Source organism: Echiichthys vipera (genome assembly GCF_963691815.1).
Source record: "Echiichthys vipera genome assembly, chromosome: 19".
In the NCBI taxonomy this organism is placed as follows: domain Eukaryota; kingdom Metazoa; phylum Chordata; class Actinopteri; order Perciformes; family Trachinidae; genus Echiichthys; species Echiichthys vipera.
In genome coordinates this window covers 7,885,858-7,908,906 of record NC_139844.1, presented here as the reverse complement: position 1 = coordinate 7,908,906, position 23,049 = coordinate 7,885,858, and the positions used below count along the sequence as shown (strand labels likewise).

Below are 23,049 nucleotides of genomic sequence, written 5' to 3'. Positions count from 1 at the left end.
AGAAGACACAAAATCCAACTAAGGTTTTAGATAAACAAAGTCCATCAAGTGTCCAGGGAACAGAGGCAGAGCAATCCACAGAGCAATCAGGTAACAAAGGGCAAACCTCTTTCCGGCAGTGGACAGAAACAGAAAATCCAAACTGGCAGAGTGAATCCAACACAGGCAGAGTAATCCCAACACCGGCAGAGTAAATCCAATACAGGCAGTGTAGCACACAAACTTGCAAGCACAATCTGACAGAGGATACTGAGAAGGCTGAACTTAAATAGGGAGACAGAGACCAATCATTGGGCAGGAGAAAACAAGGTAACGAGCAAATTAATTGGCAGGACAGGTGTGGACAAAAAGTGGCGGGAAAACAGGGGGAGTGGCGTCACAGCCACAAACACAAAACCACATGGTCTCCAAACAAAGGCATGGCCAACAGTACACAAACAGACCAGCAGGGTGCCCTGGCACTGGGAAGTTTGGAAATAAAATTAAAAGAACGTAGAGGGGATTTTATGCTTTTATTTTATGCCTTATTTAACTGCCATTTTTTAGTGTGCACCCACATTTGGCCCAGTTGATCAGTGCCATGCTTAAGCCCCTCCCTCCCTCCTCCCCCGCTAGTCGGCTGTGGCCTGCACTCACGTTACTTCAAAGATCCGGGCCATGGCGCGATTGTTTCTTGCTCATACGTCATCACCCCTGAGACTGGCGCTGAGACATTGTCAGTGTTTAACCCAGTTGTTTAGTCCATAATGTTACCATGCTGATGAGTGGCTTCATTTAATCATGAACTTTATTCATTTCATAAAAAAGTTACAACATGCTTTATATGATTGAAAAGTTCAAATGGAAATATAATACCCAGAAGTAATATAATAATTAAAGCTGCGAGCAGTGATGAACTATCAGAACATGTCATGACATCATGCTGCAAAATAAAAATGTAATATTCTCTTGTCCACAATAAACAAGACCTCAACATATCTGACCTGTGCTGTTGCTTCACAATTATGTTTTGGTAGCACATCAAAAATTGTGAAATTGTTGTCAACCAATAAGATCCGTCTGCCAGTAACCCTTACTGTGTGTACCCAGTATTTACAAAAAGTTTAAATTCCCAATTGTTCCTCACTGTCTGGATTTCCTTCCACTGTACCTACATTTAATAATAATAATAATGATAATGATGATAATAATAATGCATTTTATTTGGTTAGCCCTTTCGTTTGTTAGCAATCCCAAGTTGCTACAGAGTACAACAAGATTAAAAAACAGATTTGAAGTTTGGGGGAATCGTTTTCAAAAAGAAAAGTTTTCAGGCCCTTCTTAAAAGAGTTTTTTTTTTTTTTGCATCTGACTGCATCTGAGTGTGGGACGGAGTGGGGCAATGTTCCTGAGGTGGTAGAAGAAGGAGGTCTTGCAGAGATGTTTAATGGTTGTCAAAAGTGAGATGATTGTTGAATCGTACACCTAGGTTGTTGACTGTAGATGACAGGGGGAAGGTTTTGACCAAAAAAAACAGCTTTTGTTTTGGAGCTATTTAGTTGAAGAACGTTTTTGTCATCCAGGCCTTTATCTCCTCAAGGCAGGTGCTCAGTGACAATGATGATGGCGATGATGGTTATGATGACGACAATGACAGTAAGGCTTTAGTCAGATTTTATGTAGAGTTGTGTGTCATCAGCGTAGCAAATAAATGCTATTCCATACTGGCTGATGATGCGACCAAGGGGATGATTGTAGAGAGTAAACAGGTTGGGGCAGAGAACCAACCCTTGAGGGATCCCACAGGTATCCCAAGGAGAACTCTGTTCTTCCAGACATGTAGGTTAGGGTTAGGGTTAGGGTCAGGGTGGAATCAGAGAGTCCAATTGTGTGGTGGAGGCACTGAAGGAGAATGTTGTGGTCAACTGTGTCAAAAGCTGAAGACAGATCCGGGAGGATGGGGAGTGATGGTGAGCCAGTGTCAGCCGCCATCAACAGGTCGTTTGTGACTCTGACCAGAGCTGTGTTGGTGCTGTGAACAGAACGCAAGCTGGACTGGAATTTCTCAAAGATGGAGTGTGAGTTGAGATGGTCCTGAAGATGGATGGCAACTACTTTTTCCAGCACTTTGGATAGGTATGGGAGGTTGGAGATGGCCTGTAGTTAGAGGGACTTCTGGGTCTACGGTGGATTTCTTTATAATGGTGACAGCAGATTTGAGAACAGGTGGAACATAACCAGCATGGACTGAGGGGTAGATGACGGGCTGTCAGGAGACTTAGAGTGTATATGTTTGGTTTGACCATGGCTGTAGGAAAAAAAAGTGGAAGGTTCCATCCTGTGAATGATGTCCTCAACCTCTTGCTGAGAGATGTCAGAGAAGCAGGAGACAGGCTTTAAAGGCCCAGGCTGTAGCTCCGCAGTAGGGACAGACTTAGGCATAGAAGTCAAAGTTGTGGATGTCTATCTGGTCTGAAAGAAAAATCTGGAGGTTAGAAAACCATTAAAATTGATATTTATCGAATTGATTGACATGTACTAAGCTAAGGGATAGTGGGAATCTGTGAATATGGTCACAATCTTGCCTCCTATTCCTGGGCATTGAATAATGCCCCCAAAGTATTTTTGCAAAACATTATGATGTCACACAGAAATCCACCTTTAACATTTTGGATGTAAAAAGGCCATCACTTCACCATTTCTTCATATTAGACATTTGTGTTAAATGTTGTCTTTATTAGCATAGTAATTCTTGCGTTAAGGCCCAAAGCGTGTTCTGTGAGGTCATAGGGATGTTGAACTTTGACCTCCAAAATCTAATTAGCTCATCCTTGAGTCAAATTGGATTATTGTGCCAATGGCACAACGGTGGATGGACAATGTCACAAAAATGTTAACAACTGAGGGTCAGCATACAGTATAATTTTTTAATTTAGAACACAAGGCAACTAAATATTGAGTTATATTACACACATTGCAGCAAGTATATAAAAGAGCTTGTATCAGCAGCAGTTGAGTCGAGTGGAAGCATTTGTCACGGTTGGAGTTTGGAGTGTGAAAATAAAGTTATTTTTATCGGCAGCAGCCTACATAGCAGTGCAGATCCAGAAAGACTGATCTCCCCGGATCTAAACCAAACATGTGACTGTGCCTTGAGCAAATGCTCCACCATTCCAAAACACACACACACACACCAGCACACACACACACACACACACACACACACACACACACACACACACACACACACACACACACACACACACACACAAATAGAGACTTTCTTTTAGATTTTTTGTTTTCCATGAACTATTGGCCTTAAAAGGTTCCTTATCTCCAGGTATCAGCCAAAGAACCCAGTAACAGAGACTCCAATAGGCTCTGTCCACTACAGGAACTTCTGCAACCATCAATAACACACTTAGGATTTTAGTGTGCATGCTGGGAGTTTTAAGTCTCTCTGATATCCAGCGACAACGGCAGGTCTAAGCAGGCGATGACACCAACGGTTTTCCGCTTGCCCGGGGCAAGTAAAAATAATATTTGGGCAAGTTGAGCTCGTTTTCTAGTTGTCTAACGGGCAAGTGGATTTTTGAGGGATTATTTTTAATATAAAGGCTATTTATTTAAGGGTTTTAGAGACTGCAAAACAGCCTGTTTTGGCTAATTCAAACAAACACCTGGCCTGGTTAAAGATTATCCAAACAAATACGGTAATAAAGCAAACAAAAAAGGCAACAGTGTCAGTGCCAGTGGGTGAGCTCTAATGTGTCCCACATAAATAAACATAAAGTAAAGAAGAAGTTGATGCCTTAATCACGTAAATGTCAGCCTGATCACGCTATAAACTGTAAAGGTAATTGTGATTATTCAGTTACAAGAAATATTGAAGTTTAAAAGAAGACATATCTTTGCTATACCCACTGATATTATTATCCAGATATAAGAAGGACACATAAAACTGGGTGATTTTCTGTGCAAAGTGTGCAGGGAGTGAATGATGGTTTTATGTGGTCAGGATGTGACTGGTAAGGAGTGTTTAAGAGACATCGCTTGCTAAAAGGTATAGTTAAATTATACTCATTATTATTTAACAGGTTTTTGGTTGTTATTCGGGCAAGTGAACATTACATTCAGGCAAGTAGAATGTGACCTGAACTTGCCCTATGGGCAAGTGCTTTTGAAACCTTAGTGTCAACCCCTGCTAAGGACATCCTTGTTAATGGTTAAACATCAGAACCACTCTATCTCACACACATACAAACGTTATGCATCAGCTTACATTTGAAATAGCTGCCAATTTCAAACAACACTGTCCTGCAAAGACCCTAATATGATTCACTATCAGTTGTGGGTGTTTATGACAGTCTGCTCCTCCCTTGGGATGTGCCTATTCTCCACTTGATGACTCACAAAGCTAAAAGCTCCAGAGGTACATTTATTTTGTCAGTGACTTATCAACTTCAGGACACTTTTTTCAGTTTAGTCATGGGAATATTAGATCTGTTTCTCCAGTCCTCCAGCTCTATCTCCCTGTTGGGGGCTCTGGTGGTCCTTCTGCTCGTCTACCTTGTTTCCTCCGTCAGGTTCAGTTCCCAGGAGGACAGAAAGGAACCTCCAGGACCAAAACCCATTCCCCTACTGGGCAACCTCCTGCACCTTGACCTCAAGAGACCACACAGCACATTCATGAAGGTGAGACCGTGTCTCAGGTGTAGTTTTTCTGTGTTTCTTCTACAAGCACAAGTCATGACATCATGCTGCTGTTTTTCAGCTTTCCAAGAAATATGGATCAGTGTTCACCGTCTATATGGGACCAAATAAAACAGTGGTCCTGGCTGGATACAAGGCGGTGAAGGAGGCACTTGTTAACTATGCTGAAGAGTTTGGAGACAGACATCAAGTGCGACTTATGCATGATATTGATCAAGGACATGGTAAGCAAAGAAAAAACCAAGAGGAAAAAGCTCCAAGTTTACAAACTCATCAACTAATCCGGACCATAGCAAATGAACTATAGGTGTGAAAACACCCTTATTCTGCCTTCAACCATCAGTTGTGTAAGATATTGTGCTGAATTGTTTCCACTCAGGTGTTATATGGTCCAATGGGGATTCATGGAAAGAAATGAGGCGCTTTGCTTTGACCAACCTTAGAGACTTTGGGATGGGCAAGAAGGTGTGTGAGGACAAAATCATTGAGGAATCTCATCGGCTCATTGGAGTTCTTATGAAATTCAAAGGTAAATGTCTTTTGAATCAATTATGTGAGCAACATTACAGGTTAAAAAAGTAGTAATGATTTCAATTTGTTTTACCTCATCACAGGAGAAGCTTTTGATACGAGCCAACCTATATTTCATGCAGTCTCTAACATTATCTGCTCCATGGTCTACGGCAGCAGATTTGAATATGATGATCCAGAGTTTACAGCAATGTTAGATCGCATACACACACGTGGTCAACTTTTTTCCTCCCATTCAATAAAGGTATCATTTTATAATTTTGTAAAACTTGTGATTTCAGTATAGTGACATAAGTAACAAACTAATGTACCTTGCATGAAGGAATTGTTTATTTTTCTCTTGCCTAATAAAATGTATATTAAATGCTATAAAAACTGATACATGTATATTCTTTGACAGGTGTACAACATGTTCCCATGGTTCTTCAAATGGATACCAAACAGGAAGGTTTTCAAAAGAGTGGGTGCTGCCATTAAAAAAAAGAATTTAGAGCTGTTCAGTCATTTGAAAGAGACCCTCAATCCACAGATGTGCAGAGGCCTTGTGGACGCCTTTCTGGTCCGAAAGCAGAATCTGGAGGTTTGAAGAACATCAAAGTTTATTTATATTGAATTATTTGATATTTACTGAGCTGAGGGATGGTGGGAATGTGTGAATATGATCACAATCTCTGTTTCTGAAAATTGAAAAATGGCCAGAAAGTGTTTTTGCAGAACTTTATGATGTCACATAAAAGTCCACCTTTGATGTTTTTAAGTTCATCACTCCACCATTTTACACTGTTGTGTTAATCGTCATCATAATACGAATGTTTGAGTTAAAGTGGAATTCTTGCGTTAAATCATCGGCAAAAACACTCGGCATATAAGCCATCGAGACGTTTTTTTTGTGTAACAACTATTAATGGGGATATACTGGAAAGTCGCTAACAGCCGCGAAAGTCCATTAAAGTCAATTACCAAAGTCAATCCAAAAGGAAAGAGCCCATTGGTGCTCTGTTGTAGGGACTCTTCTCATGTTGCTGCAGAGGTTTGCTGTTATTTTGCGCAGTTTTAGTGGTTAAAAAAGACATTTTAATGCATTCAAGGTGTTGCCCTAAGCTAATCAGTGTTAGCCGCATTCGGCTGTTAGCGACTGTCCAGGATTTTCCGTTAATAGTTGCAACACAGATAATATGTCTCTATGACTTATTTGATAAGTTTATTTGCCAGAGAAGACCCTGGATGTTGACCTTTGAACTTTGAAAATCTAATCAGTTCATCCTTGAGTCAAATGGTTTTTTGTGCCAAATGTGAAAAAATCCCCTCAAAGCATTCTTCAGATATCACAGAGATTGGAAAGGACAGATGGACGGACAGACTGACGTAAAATGTCACAAATCAGTCTACAACTGAGGGTCAACATACTGTATAATCTTTATTTTACAATACAAAAAAATTAATATTGAGTTATGGTAGACAAACTGGAAAAGCAAGGCAAGGCATCTTTATTTGTATAGGGCATTTCATACCAAGGTAACTCAATGCGCTTTAGGTAAAACAGCATAAAAACAAAAAACACAGTTGACAGCAGGAGCAAAGAAGAATTAAAAAAAAGTAAAAACACCTGAGTCCGTAGATCTCAGCGCTCTACTGGGTTTATACTCTACTAACATGTCATTCATGTATTCTGGACCAAAACCAGAATAAATAAAGCTAACTTTGGCGTCATTTTTTTTTTTTTTTAATAAATGTGCTCACAAATCTTAACTTGCAGGAATCTGGGATTACCAACAGTCACTACCACAATGGAAACCTCCTGACAACAGTTCAGAATCTGTTTGCTGCTGGCACTGACACAACAGCAACTACACTGAGATGGGGACTTCTGTTCATGGCCAAGTATCCAAAAATACAGGGTAAGGAGCTGTAGATGTGCACAGCTTACATTAAACATACATTCCAAGCTATGTGCTTTATTAACACATAAATCCTCTTAACAAAAATAAGACTACCTACAACCACACTATGGTTCACTGAGACTGTACTTAGGCACAGTAGTGCTTTGAGCAGATGTTGATGCCAACTTCTGCTTCAAGCCAAGTATCCAAAAATACAAGGTAAAGAGCTTAAGACATCCACAACTTCCACAGAAACACTCTGTGAGCAAATTGTCTTCATAAAAACAAAAGCTTCTCATGTCCCAGACCAGGTCCAGGAGGAGCTGAGCAGGGTGATAGGAAGTGGACAAGTGCAGGTCGAGGACAGGAAGAACCTGCCATTCACCAACGCTGTCATCCATGAGACACAGAGACTGGCCAACATTGCTCCAACGTCCATTCCTCATAAAACTACCCGAGATGTAACCTTCCAGGGTCACTTCATTAAGAAGGTTTAACTGAATAAAAACACAAGCTTCATCTTCATCTTCCTGCCCTGAAACAAAATGTGACAATTGTTACGTGTAGCAAGTATTTTCTGGTTTTAAAAGAATAAAATCCCCTAATGTATTACAAATCTGTTTAATGACTGTATTGTCCACAGGGGACCACAGTGTACCCTCTCTTGACCTCTGTCCTGTATGATGAGAGTGAGTGGGAGAACCCACACAGCTTTTATCCTGCTCACTTCCTGGACAAAGATGGGAAGTTTGTCAAGAGAGAAGCCTTCATGCCTTTTTCTGCAGGTTTGTGAATCATTTCTTCACGTCTTGTTAATCATTAGTTTACTGACAGACGACCTGAAGCTCTTCCCTCGCTCCCTCTGTTGCAGGTCGTAGGAGTTGTATTGGAGAAGGTCTGGCCAGGATGGAGCTCTTCATCTTCTTCAGCACCCTCCTGCAGCATTTTCGTTTCACTCCTCCACCTGGAGTTTCCGAGGATGTACTCGACCTGACTCCACATGTGGGCTTCGCCCGCAGCCCATCACCCCATAAACTGTGTGCGGTCTCCTGTATTTGAAGGAGAAGGGCTCTGGAAATACAGTATTTCTTGACCAACTGCCATGAATAAAACTAAGGTAGTCTAAAGTATTGACACTACAATACTTTTCAATACCAAAAAAAAATATATCCACATTCAATAGCAGTTGACGATCAAAGTTTTCACCCAAGGCTACAGAGATAAAACTGTGTTGGAACCTGTGTAGTGAATTTTGTACCAGCACTGTATGCAGGATGTTAATAAAAGATATATATATTTTGTGCACCAAGGGATTTCTGCTAGGCATTCAAGTAGTATCAAAATTGCCTGAAGTATCAAAGTTTAAAATTCTGATACTGTGACAGCCAACTGGTGAACACCCACGCTCTTGAACCTGTTTATTTAGTTAATATGTTTAGCACCACTGATGTTATCGAAAATATGTAGGTTGAGTTGTAACTGAAGACTTGGAGGTGTACATTTGACCTTTTGGATACAAAATGTCATCACTTAATCATTTTATCCGATAAGACATTTGTATGACATTTGACCTCCAAAATATGGGCCTTGTCAACTACAGGAATTTCTGCAACCATCAATATCACATTTAGAATTTAGAAGTTTCAAGTCTTTCTGGTGGCCAGCAACAACCACTGGTTGAAGGACATTCTCATTACGGTGCAAACGTTATGCAACAGCTTACAGTTGAAATAGCTGCCAATGTCAAACAACACTGTCCCAAAAAGACCCTAATATGATTTACAGTTGTGGGTGTTTATGATACTTTGCTCCTCCCTTTGGATGTACCTATTCTCCATTGGAAGCCAAATAAGACTCACAAAGCTAAAGGCTCCAGAGGTATATTTATTTTGTCAGTGACTTATCAACTTCAGGACACTTTTTTCAGTTTAGTCATGGGAATATTAGATCTGTTTCTCCAGTCCTCCAGCTCTATCTCCCTGTTGTGGGCTCTGGTGGTCCTGCTGCTCGTCTACCTTGTTTCCTCCGTCAGGTTCAGTTCCCAGGAGGACAGAAAGGAACCTCCAGGACCAAAACCCATTCCCCTACTGGGCAACCTCCTGCACCTTGACCTCAAGAGACCACACAGCACATTCATGAAGGTGAGGCAGTGTCTCATGTGTAGTTTTTCTATGTGACTTCTATCAGCACAGTTGTAAAAGTGTTTGTTGACAGACAGGCTGTCACTCCGCTGCAGTACTATGGTGTGTGTGTGCGTTTGTGTGTGTATATGTGTGTGTGTGTGTGTGTGTGTGTGTGTGTGTTCATTTGTGTGCTGTAGGTGCAACCGGCACCCCAAAGATGATTGTTCATTTCTGGAACTTTCAGTTTGATTATGAGAACTAGGCCCAAAGCCTGGCAACCTCTGTCGCTGTGGCATTGTCACAAACAAAGGCCTGCCATGTAACCTTCTCCCCCACAGGTCACACCCAGGTGTGATTCTCTAAGGGACCCCAAACTGTTCATTGGCTGACCTGACCTCTGGTGATGACATCACCAGTGTCTATAAAAGTGTAGGACACCCATTCCTTCTCTCTCTCGGATCTCTCTCTTCGAATCTCCACTCAACTTGACGCTCTCCTGCGGGATCCAGGGACCAGCTGCCGCTGTCCCTAGGCCTTGAACATGGCCTGTACTGAGTAGGATCATCAACCAGTTGCCAACTCAACTGAGCAGAACAAAGAGCGATCTGAGTCCTCTTTTGCGTAAGAGCAACAACCAAGACAAGAACCTTTCTTCAACCAGCTTCCTTCCAAGGAAGAGCCACTGGCATCGAGCAACGCAACTTATCTTTCCCATCTCATGGACTGGTAACTAATCACCAACTGGGCATTACTACATGTTATATGACTGTATGAATGGCTAGATAGAATTGTAACTTTGTTATAACCTGAATAGGAACTGAGATCTCCAGCCTGCTGGCTTTTGTGTAACTTAATGTTCACAGCTTCTCTGCAGGGGTCCAAGCCCCCACCTCTCATCTTTGTCTCATTCTCACACACACACACACACACACACACACACACACACACACACACACACACACACACACACACACACACACACACACACACACACACACACACACACAAACACACACACACACACACACACACACACACACACACACATTTGCTCACTTTTAAATCCTTCAACTTATTAAGCTATTACATTTGTCCGTGTTCAACCGTTAATTAGTAGTTTAATATATTTAATGAGACTTTTATATTAGTTGTCACTCCGTCTATGACAGTGGTGCCCCGAGGAACTCTGGTTTAACTAGAGTAAATTTTTTTATGATCTTTGATAATTATTGGTGATAACTTATATTTACTTGATTAAAGATAAGTTTATTGAGAATACTCAATCTCATAATCTGAACGTGAGTCAAGGCCCTACATTTAATTGGTTCTCCGTGTGAAGTTTTTAATCAATTAAAGTTATTAATAAAGTTATTTTCTTTATTAATTTTCTTTATCAAATATTTCATTTGATAGTCACACTTTTGATCCAATTAACCTAAAGTACCTACAGTGTCAATGGGAGAAAGAAAGAGGGAGCATGCAGCAAAGGACCACAGGTCAGAGTCCAACCCGGCCGCTGCAGCACTCATTTTAACAAGCCTGTGCAAAGATGCGCGTGTACAGATCATTTTCTGCATTCTACTACAACACTGGATAAAAGTGTCTACACTATTTCGGCGTGCTGTTGCTGCGTCTGTACTACCACACGTCACATCCCGCTGAGAGCTACATCCAGTCAGCAACTGGGTAAAGCTCAGGGGAGAAAAACTGCCATGCAGGGCAAACAAACGGCCGCTCAAACGGCTGCATGAGCGACTCATATGCAAATTAGGGGTGTTTCGGCGAGATAGACCCACCTCATTCTGGGTATTCGAGCCCAATTATGTGACAAATTACACAGCATAAATTCTAATTTTTCAATATTTCAATTGATTCTGCTGACATCACCGACATTGATGAATCAGAAATAGAAGAAAATAATATTGTATCTGTGAGTGGTGAAGTTCACCGAGCTGTGTGCACTTCAGGATGATGTTATGAACCCAGGCAATATGGTGTTTGATTGTCTGACTTTGGATTTCCAAACAAGTACTGTACTATATGAGACATATAGAGATCAATATACACTCAACAAAAATATAAACGCAACACATATGTCATATATTTAAGAAAACAAAAAATGTTTTTCATCATGTTGCACTCAATAAACAAACAAAACATATTAATCCAAACAAGAAATTGTTTGGATTAATATGTTTTAAATATAGACACATGAACAAGATATTTCTTAACATTTTATAAGTTATTTGAACTACGTACCGTTTTTAGTTTTTGAAATATGCTAAAAAGGTGTAAAAGTTTTTTGATAGTTTCATCTGCACTTGAAACTTAGGTTTTGGCGGACGTCAAGCAACGTGATGACGAGACAGAAGCCTTGGCATTCTGCTGCAAAACGAATCAATGCTCTGACCAATATGGTTTTTCATTTAGGGTTGATTCAGTAAAATGTTTTCAATATTTTGTAGAATAAACCTTTATTGTAACTTATAATATACACTCAACAAAAATATAAACGCAACACTTTTGTTTTTGCTCCCATTTTTCATGAGATGGACTTAAAGATCTAAAATTCATTCCAGATACACAATATTACCATTTCTCTCAAACATTGTTCACAAATCTGTCTAAATGTGTGATAGTGAGCACTTCTGCTTTGCTGAGATAATCCATCCCACCTCACAGGTGTGCCACATCCAGATGCTGATCTGACATCATGATTAGTGCACAGGTGTGCCTTAGACTGTCCACAATAAAAGGCCACCCTGAAATGTGCAGTTTATTCTCACAGCAAAATGCCACAGATGCCACAAGCATTGAGGGAGAGTGCAATTGGCATGCTGACAGCAGGAATGTCAACCAGATCTGTTGCTCGGGCATTGAAACTTCATTTCTCCACCAAAAGCCGTCTCCAAAGGCGTTTCAGAGAATATGGCAGTACATCCAACTGGCCTCACAACCGCAGACCACGTGTAGCCACACCAGCCCAGGTCCTCCACATCAAGCAGGTTCACCTCCAAGATCATCTGAGACCAGCCACTGAGACAGCTGCTGAAACAATTGGTTTGCATAACCAAGCAATTTCTGCACAAACTGTCAGAAACCGTCTCCGGGAAGCTCAACTGCATGCTCGTCGTCCTCATCAGGGTCTTGACCTGACTCCAGCTCGTCGCCGTAACAGACTTGAGTGGGCCAATGCTCACATTTGATGGCGTCTGGCACATTGGAGAGGTGTTCTCTTCACGGATGAATCTCGGTTTACATTGTTCAGGGCAGATGGCAGACAGCGTGTGTGGCGTCGTGTGGGTGAGCGCTTTGCTGATGTCAATGTTGTGGATCGAGGGGCCCATGGTGGTGGTGGGGTTATGGTATGCGCAGGCATCTGTTATGGACGAAGAACACAGGTGCATTTTATTGATGGCATTCTGAATGCACAGAGATACCGTGATGAGATCCTGAGGCCGTTGTTGTGCCATACATCCATGAACATCATCTCATGTTTCAGCAAGATAATGCACGGCCCCATGTTGCAAGGATCTGTACACAATTCTTGGAAGCTGAAAATGTCCCAGTTCTTTCATGGCCAGCATACTCACCGGACATGTCACCCATTGAGCATGTTTGGGATGCTCTTGACCGGCGTATACGACATTGTGTACCAATTTCCACTAATACCCAGCAACTTCGTACAGCCATTGAAGAGGAGTGGACCAATATTCCACAGGCCACAATTGACAATCTGATAAACTCTATGTGAAGGAGATGTGTTGCACTGCATGAGGCAAATGGTGGTCACACCAGATACTGACTGGTTCTGAGTCCCCGGACCCCCAATAAAACAAAAAATGTACTGTACATTTCAGGGTGGCCTTTTATTGTGGACAGTCTAAGGCACACCTGTGCACTAATCATGATGTCAGATCAGCATCTGGATGTGGCACACCTGTGAGGTGGGATGGATTATCTCAGCAAAGCAGAAGTGCTCACTATCACACATTTAGACAGATTTGTAAACAATGTTTGAGAGAAATGGTAATATTGTGTATCTGGAATGAATTTTAGATCTTTAAGTCCGTCTCATGAAAAATGGGAGCAAAAACAAAAGTGTTGCGTTTATATTTTTGTTGAGTGTATATTGATCTCTATATGTCTCATATAGTACAGTACTTGTTTGGAAATCCAAAGTCAGACAATCAAACACCATATTGCCTGGGTTCATAACATCATCCTGAAGTGCACACAGCTCGGTGAACTTCACCACTCACAGATACAATATTATTTTCTTCTATTTCTGATTCATCAATGTCAGTGATGTTAGCAGAATCAATTGAAATGTTGAAAAATTTGAATTCATGCTGTGTAATTTGTCACATAATTGGGCTCGAATACCCAGAATGAGGTGGGTCTATCTCGCCGAAACACCCCTAATTTGCATATGAGTCGCTCATGCAGCCGTTTGAGCGGCCGTTTGTTTGCCCTGCATGGCAGTTTTTCTCCCCTGAGCTTTACCCAGTTGCTGACTGGATATAGCTCTCAGCGGGATGTGACGTGTGGTAGTACAGACGCAGCAACAGCACGCCGAAATAGTGTAGACACTTTTATCCAGTGTTGTAGTAGAATGCAGAAAATGATCTGTACACGCGCATCTTTGCACAGGCTTGTTAAAATGAGTGCTGCAGCGGCCGGGTTGGACTCTGACCTGTGGTCCTTTGCTGCATGCTCCCTCTTTCTTTCTCCCATTGACACTGTAGGTACTTTAGGTTAATTGGATCAAAAGTGTGACTATCAAATGAAATATTTGATAAAGAAAATTAATAAAGAAAATAACTTTATTAATAACTTTAATTGATTAAAAACTTCACACGGAGAACCAATTAAATGTAGGGCCTTGACTCACGTTCAGATTATGAGATTGAGTATTCTCAATAAACTTATCTTTAATCAAGTAAATATAAGTTATCACCAATAATTATCAAAGATCATAAAAAAATTTACTCTAGTTAAACCAGAGTTCCTCGGGGCACCACTGTCATAGACGGAGTGACAACTAATATAAAAGTCTCATTAAATATATTAAACTACTAATTAACGGTTGAACACGGACAAATGTAATAGCTTAATAAGTTGAAGGATTTAAAAGTGAGCAAATGTGTGTGTGTGTGTGTGTGTGTGTGTGTGTGTGTGTGTGTGTGTTTGTGTGTGTGTGTGTGTGTGTGTGTGTGTGTGTGTGTGTGTGTGTGTGTGTGTGTGTGTGTGTGTGTGTGTGTGTGTGTGAGAATGAGACAAAGATGAGAGGTGGGGGCTTGGACCCCTGCAGAGAAGCTGTGAACATTAAGTTACACAAAAGCCAGCAGGCTGGAGATCTCAGTTCCTATTCAGGTTATAACAAAGTTACAATTCTATCTAGCCATTCATACAGTCATATAACATGTAGTAATGCCCAGTTGGTGATTAGTTACCAGTCCATGAGATGGGAAAGATAAGTTGCGTTGCTCGATGCCAGTGGCTCTTCCTTGGAAGGAAGCTGGTTGAAGAAAGGTTCTTGTCTTGGTTGTTGCTCTTACGCAAAAGAGGACTCAGATCGCTCTTTGTTCTGCTCAGTTGAGTTGGCAACTGGTTGATGATCCTACTCAGTACAGGCCATGTTCAAGGCCTAGGGACAGCGGCAGCTGGTCCCTGGATCCCGCAGGAGAGCGTCAAGTTGAGTGGAGATTCGAAGAGAGAGATCCGAGAGAGAGAAGGAATGGGTGTCCTACACTTTTATAGACACTGGTGATGTCATCACCAGAGGTCAGGTCAGCCAATGAACAGTTTGGGGTCCCTTAGAGAATCACACCTGGGTGTGACCTGTGGGGGAGAAGGTTACATGGCAGGCCTTTGTTTGTGACAATGCCACAGCGACAGAGGTTGCCAGGCTTTGGGCCTAGTTCTCATAATCAAACTGAAAGTTCCAGAAATGAACAATCATCTTTGGGGTGCCGGTTGCACCTACAGCACACAAATGAACACACACACACACACACACACACACACACACACACCATAGTACTGCAGCGGAGTGACAGCCTGTCTGTCAACAAACACTTTTACAACGCCCAGAATGATTTTCTTTCATGTTACTTGTACATAAGTTGACGTTGTGAATCATACGGGCTACCTTAAATGAAACTACAACTATTCTGTATTTCTAACTTTGAGAAAGGGCGGCGCGCTGATGTAACACTAATCAGCTGATAACCAGCGATCGAAACCCATTCAGAGGGATACGTCACCTCTGGAGTCTCGTAAATCCCTCTCAAGCCTTTTTTTTGTAATGGAAACACGGCTAATGAACATAAATTTCTGGTGGGTGTGTCCTGAAACTTTCCGAGCGGACACATTTTTCCTTATTGGAAACACACCTAATGCCTGTTATTTGTGTTGCCTGGTGCAGATTTGCAAAAAAAAATCTGCTGCATTTTTGGTAGAAACACACTAATTAACATTTCTTTTAATTTTCCAGCCCTCCTCTTTTTGTATGTAGGGTAGCAAACACTCTATGAGGAAAGGGTCTAGGGGTGAGGTGCAACTGTGGGGTCAGGTCCAGTTCATCCTCTGAAACTCCAGGCGGAGGAGAGAAACAAACGTACTGCAGGAGGGTGGTGAAGAAGATTAAAAGCTCTTTTGTCAGGAACAGTGCGGGGAATAACTCAATAACGCAGGACCCAAATGCAAACAAGGACACCGAGTAAGATTTCAACAGATATTTCATAAACAAATACGAGAAACAAACAAAAACCAGAGAATGGTAAAACAGGTAAAGGGTCCAGGTGGAGACGAGGGGAAAACCAAACACGGGGACAAGGAGACGAAACATGGAAACGGGAAGAGGAAAACAGGAACTCGGGGAAATAAAACAAAGAAACAATTATCAACACAAAACGCAACATAGAAAATATGATCATCAGAAGTAGGTAGCCCACCAAGAGAGAGACACGAACCACGAAATAGCAATATTCCGTGAGTCACATCCAGCTATTTATCCAGGCATTGACGAGGAGATGAGCCACAACTGGGCGGAACCACACCTACCAGCTCCAACAGACAAACACAAAGGGAATGACACATGCAGGGAGAAACAGACAGAGGGAGACAAATTCACACAAAATGAAGAGGGAGGAGACTGACAGGGCGGGAATCCTGACATCCATTCTGGCAAGTAAGGCTGTGCGATATGATATTTGTCGTGTGACGGAAAATGAATGTCTATGGTTTCATATCTTGCTCTATCGTTTATCTGGTGGTGTCATAAATTATGCACTTTATAGGCTGAGAGGTGTGTGAAGATGAAGTGCAGTACTTGTTCACCCCGCTTTTGTCTCTCAGGCGCTTGCTGCCCAGAATGGGAGGGTATTTTTCAGTTTGCCTTTATTGATAGCCTACATGAAGTAAATATGTATATATGACTTTAGTTTTTTTTACAGAAAGCGTTATGTTGTGATATATACTGTTAACAGGATATGAAATTACCTAAATCGTGATATGAGATTTTGGTGATATTGCAAGAAACAGCAGCATGATGTCATGACTTGTGCTGATAGAAGTCACATAGAAAAACTACACCTGAGACACTGCCTCACCTTCATGAATGTGCTGTGTGGTCTCTTGAGGTCAAGCTGCAGGAGGTTGCCCAGTAGGGGAATGGGTTTTGGTCCTGGAGGTTCCTTTCTGTCCTCCTCGGAACTGAACCTGATGGAGGAAACAAGGTAGACGAGCAGCAGGACCACCAGAGCCCCCAACAGGGAGATAGCGCTGGAGGACTGGAGAAACAGATCTAATATTCCCATGACTAAACTGAGGAAAGTGTCCTGAAGTTGATACATCACTGACAAAATACATGTACCTCTGGATTCTTATTTGGCTTTAAGTGGTGAATAGGCACAGTGAAAGGGAGGAGCAAACTGTCGTTAACACACACACATCAAACACTTGAATTCATAGCACTTGGTTGAGAAATACTGTATTTGCAAGCCCTTCTTGTTCAAATATAGAGGACCACACAATCTACATTGTTGATATAAATAACTTTAATTCAGTATTGTAACTATCATATTTATTCAACAGCTGTGTGCAAATGGGACTTCAGTTTCTTGGACATAAACAAACATTTCCCAGAGTTCGGACGTGGCATTAAGAGGACAGGTCAGCTCGATCTCAAAAAGTGTCTGCCAAATGGTCATTGGCCTGGAAAGCCAAGCCCACATCTATTCAGACATAGGGTCTGGCTACGAGCAACAGACCTTCCAAACTCAAGCAGCACCTGTTACGTAATATTTAATTTAAACCCAATTTAATTTAAACCCAAAGACAGTTTGGGTTTTATGTTCAAGCCTTGTAGTATAGTGGGCTTCTGGTATATTACTTCTTTGTCCGTTAGGCGGAAAGGAAAACTCCCTGGATTCTGTCAAGGTCCCAATTCCCTTGGTCTGCAGGCCGCTATACAGCTGCAGACTTAGATGACAACACTCACGTCACTTCCTTAATGTCATGTTTATGCATTTTAGCCAATGAGATGATATCATATCTACTATGCTCTAAGAAGCTGATCTTTTCTGTTAGAGCCTCAAAATTGAGATGGCTTCACACACTACTTTGTGTTGACGACTCTTCTGTTCTCCTTGTTCAAGCAATTTTTCAGCATCAGACATACAGGACTGGCATTTTGTCTTCTTTCTGACACCACAATGAATTCTTCCCTAACAGCACCAATTTTGGTATATTGGGATTTGACATAGTTAATAAGCTCCAACGGTGTGTGCCAAGAGGCAGCAAATGAGCAAATTGAAATTTGGTAACAGTATATCTTGATTTCCAGGTTACTATAAAAACAAAATGTGATGATACTCTTACTTTTTTGCTGTTCCAGGGAAGCCATCAAAGTCCATGAATTACACTCAACAAATATATGAACGCAACACTGTTGTTTTTTCTCCCATTTTTCATGAGATGGACTTAAAGATCTAAAATTCATTCCAGATACACAATATTACCATTTCTCTCAAACATTGTTTACAAATCTGTCTAAATGTGTGATAGTGAGCACTTCTGCTTTGCTGAGATAATCCATCCCACCTCACAGGTGTGCCACATCCAGATGCTGATCTGACATCATGATTAGTACACAGGTGTGCCTTAGACTGTCCACAATAAAAGGCCACCCTGAAATGTACAGTACATTTTTTGTTTTATTGGGGGTCTGGGGACTCAGAACCAGTCAGTATCTGGTGTGACCACCATTTGCCTCATGCAGTGCAACACATCTCCTTCGCATAGAGTTTATCAGATTGTCAATTGTGGCCTGTGGAATATTGGTCCACTCCTCTTCAATGGCTGTGCGAAGTTGCTGGGTATTAGTGGGAATTGGTACACACTGTCGTATACGCCGGTCAAGAGCATCCCAAACATGCTCAATGGGTGACATGTCCGGTGAGTATGCTGGCCATGAAAGAACTGGGACATTTTCAGCTTCCAAGAATTGTGTACAGATCCTTGCAACATGGGGTCGTGCATTATCTTGCTGAAACATGAGATGATGTTCATGGATGTATGGCACAACAACGGCCTCAGGATCTCATCACGGTATCTCTGTGCATTCAGAATGCCATCAATTTGTCCATAACAGATGCCTGCGCATACCATAACCCCCCCACCACCATGGGCCCCTCGATCCACAACATTGACATCAGCAAAGCGCTCACCCACACGACGCCACACACGCTGTCTGCCATCTGCCCTGAACAATGTAAACCGAGATTCATCCGTGAAGAGAACACCTCTCCAATGTGCCAGACGCAATCGAATGTGAGCATTTGCCCACTCAAGTCTGTTACGGCGACGAGCTGGAGTCAGGTCAAGACCCCGATGAGGACGACGAGCATGCAGTTGAGCTTCCCTGAGACGATTTCTGACAGTTTGTGCAGAAATTGCTTGGTTATGCAAACCAATTGTTTCAGCAGCTGTCTCAGTGGCTGGTCTCAGACGATCTTGGAGGTGAACCTGCTTGATGTGGAGGACCTGGGCTGGTGTGGCTACACGTGGTCTGCGGTTGTGAGGCCAGTTGGATGTACTGCCATATTCTCTGAAACGCCTTTGGAGACGGCTTATGGTGGAGAAATGAACATTCAATGCACTAGCAACAGATCTGGTTGACATTCCTGCTGTCGGCATGCCAATTGCACTCTCCCTCAATGCTTGTGGCATCTGTGGCATTTTGCTGTGAGAATAAACTGCACATTTCAGGGTGGCCTTTTATTGTGGACAGTCTAAGGCACACCTGTGCACTAATCATGATGTCAGATCAGCATCTGGATGTGGCACACCTGTGAGGTGGGATGGATTATCTCAGCAAAGCAGAAGTGCTCACTATCACACATTTAGACAGATTTGTGAACAATGTTTGAGAGAAATGGTAATATTGTGTATCTGGAATGAATTTAAGATCTTTAAGTCCATCTCATGAAAAATGGGAGCAAAAACAAAAGTGTTGCATTTATATTTTTGTTGAGTGTATATTATAAGTTACAATAAAGGTTTATTCTACAAAATATTGAAAACATTTTACTGAATCAACCCTAAATGAAAAACCATATTGGTCAGAGCATTGATTCGTTTTGCAGCAGAATGCCAAGGCTTCTGTCTCGTCATCACGTTGCTTGACGTCCGCCAAAACCTAAGTTTCAAGTGCAGATGAAACTATCAAAAAACTTTTACACCTTTTTAGCATATTTCAAAAACTAAAAACGGTACGTAGTTCAAATAACTTATAAAATGTTAAGAAATATCTTGTTCATGTGTCTATATTTAAAACATATTAATCCAAACAATTTCTTGTTTGGATTAATATGTTTTGTTTGTTTATTGAGTTAAATATATGACACAATTTCAATACTTTGTACAAATTATTATAGTTTAATGATTTAACATAACATTTTAAGCAAAAATACCAGTTTAGACACTGATGGGCCACTTCTATTACAGAGTTCAAAGAGGCACAACGAGTAGGATTTCCTACAAAACAATATATAGTGTCATAAAAAAGAAATCCCTCTGCATTTACTTATTTTGCTATGTTTGTGACATTTCTGAGTGTCAATCTCTGTCAAAACATAGTTACCAGGTGCCAGGTCGTAAACACACATCCAAGAAGAAGCTACAAAAAGTACTATAAAATAATCCAAAAACAAATGTGGGGAGGTGAAACACCAAGCAGACAATGTTTGTTCCAGAAGAAGAGTAAATTAACCATCCCATCCTACTGATTCTGCCTTTAAAGACGAGTTCTTCTGTACAAACAATGATAAAATGAGGCAAAGCTACAACATGAAAAACATTTTTAAAAGATGACTATTTCTGCCAGCAACAGAAAAAAGATGAAAAGTCAGCCTCCAAATTATGAGATGAGAAAAACTAAATTTTGAATTTCACAATTGCGATAAAAAGTCACAATCATGGATTAGGAGGTAAGTCGTAAATTGTGACTCATAACCATGACTTTCTATCTCATAATTTTGACTTAACATGAGCTTTTATTATCAAGGCAAACGTTTCCTCTTTTTTTTTTTTTTTTTGCTGGCGGAAGTAAGCTTCCATATTTCTTACTTGCAGTTCAGAAAAGAATTCATCACTACAGAATGATCCTGAGATGCTGTTTAACTGCAGTGGACTCATTTTCTGGTGAGTTGTGTTGATCAGTGGAGTCTGATAATAGCAGATGAACCTCCAACATTTTCATAGGCCACTGTACCCTCGTCTTTATCTTCATTGAGCTCCTATGAAAAACAACACAACACATGGAGATAAAATGGCGCGAATAAATCACTTTTGTTGCTGCAGCCACTTAATTCAGAACAATACAGTCAGTACAGTTTATAGTACAGTTCTCACTCCTAACTCGTCAAATACAGAAGCTAGATCAGCAGCCCACAGCATCTGATAGACAACAAGGCATCCTTGAGCTGCTGTATGACACGCACACATTCTGCATAGGGAGATTCTATGTAAAAGTCAGCATTGACTTATTTTAACTTATGTACTTAAGTTAATGAGCGACACCTTTGTAGGTTAAAGGGATCTTTTACTGATTTAAATCCAGCTCTTTGTCATGGCAATGTGTTCAGAAAAAAAGGTGGATGGCTTCCCTCTATGGCTGCACCCTGGGCACGGAGCTCGGCGCATCAGAGGTCCTCCAAGAGACTGCCAAGATGCCCTTCCATGCTCCACAGGGATTTCCTCCATGAGGTGGAAGTCAAACACTGTTCATCTGCACACACTGAGCACAATTATATGACAAAGAGCTGGATTTAAAAAGGTAAAAGTATCCCTTTAAGTAACAAGTTCTTAACTAACGTCATGTTAAGGAACAAACATATGCGTTTTAACCCAAAACACAATCTTTTCCTAAACCTAGTTGGCTAAACCTAACCTGACTCTCGCCAGATGAATTTCGTTCCGCCTTGCTTCACTCATCCATCTGGGATCGCTCGACTGGGAAGTGATTTCAGGAGGCTGGGCCGTATCAAAAAATCCTTGCATATGATTGGATAAACCACTTGTCTGTCATCATCTTCATTGACGTTCTACTTCAACCACTCCCATCAAAAACAACCCGTGACGCTGATAAGCGATGCAGGGAAAAGCCAAACTGAAAAGCCGACATGGTTCCCACCAAAAAAAGCCTTCAGAGCTGTTCTCTGTTTGATTTTTAAAAAATAGACTAGACAATACGGATGAAGTAGCAGCATCGATGTTGACACCTGGTTCCTTGATGCGAGCCGCCACAGTAATTTCTTAAAGCCCCGCCTGGTCCTGAGTGGCCTGACCATTTTTTTGCGGACCCTGAAATCACTTTCCTATTGTGCGAATCCAGATGATTGAGTGGAGCGAGGCGGATTCAAGAGCAAGGCAGAATGTAAGTCATCTGGCAAGAGTCAGGTTAAACCCTACCCTGCAAGTTGAAAAATGACGCAAAAGGTTGACCCAGAGAACTAAAAACCTGAGGTCCTGACCAAGCCACTGCATGTGATTAGTTGGGAGTCAGATTGTGTTGGTTTATTCTTATGGTAAACATTAAAATACGACAAACACAAGTGTTTGATTATTCATTTTTAACACTCACATTGTCAACCGTCTGTGTTTTGTTCGCTGAAAAGACAAAAAAGTCGATTTTAATTTCCACAAGGTAACTTCACATTTTCAAATGTTCTTTTTCTTAGAAATTTAATGTGTGAATGTTTTCACCTTTAGTTCTCACCCATATGTTGACCGTAACAATAATTATTATGAGCGCTGCTAAACCCACAGACACAATGATGAACCTCCACCAGCCTGGATATTAGAATCAAACATTACATATACATTTTTTGGCTGCAGCTTTCTGTTCTATTTAAAACCCTGTGGCTAAAAGATAATAAAAGTGTTTTCCCCATCGTGACTATCTCCATATCATGACCCATACCCACTGTATGTGTCATGCTGACATCCAAACTTCATGAGACAAAGAGAGAAGATTTTGATATGCTACCCTGTTGTGAAGCATCGATGATGGCCGGCATTGTTCTCAATAAAACAGTAACTGCTGACATGACAAATGCAATCAAAAGGTATGATGAGAAAAATATATACAGGTTTATTATCGACAGTACATTACGTTAAAAGAAAAAGGATATCGTCATGAAAAAAGAGTTACGTCAGACTAAAGTGATGATAATATCTCACCTGAGGACTGAGGGCTGAAGTCAAACAGCTGCACTCCTCCACTGTAATCAGCTGTCACTTTACACTTTGACTTC

At 41.3% G+C, this 23,049-nt stretch overlaps 1 protein-coding gene across 1 annotated transcript; it reads left to right on the top strand.

Annotated features, from left to right (window-relative positions):
- Positions 1–4,467: 4,467 nt before the first annotated feature.
- LOC310962168 (cytochrome P450 2K1-like) lies at positions 4,468–8,162 on the top strand (the record flags this gene model as incomplete). Its single annotated transcript, XM_083934549.1, has 9 exons — positions 4,468–4,674; positions 4,754–4,916; positions 5,072–5,221; positions 5,307–5,467; positions 5,624–5,803; positions 6,980–7,121; positions 7,410–7,594; positions 7,747–7,888; positions 7,975–8,162. The coding sequence occupies 9 exons, from the start codon at positions 4,468–4,470 to the stop codon at positions 8,160–8,162; spliced, it is 1,518 nt and encodes a 505-aa protein (XP_083790675.1).
- Between the last annotated feature and the right edge of the window lie 14,887 nt (positions 8,163–23,049).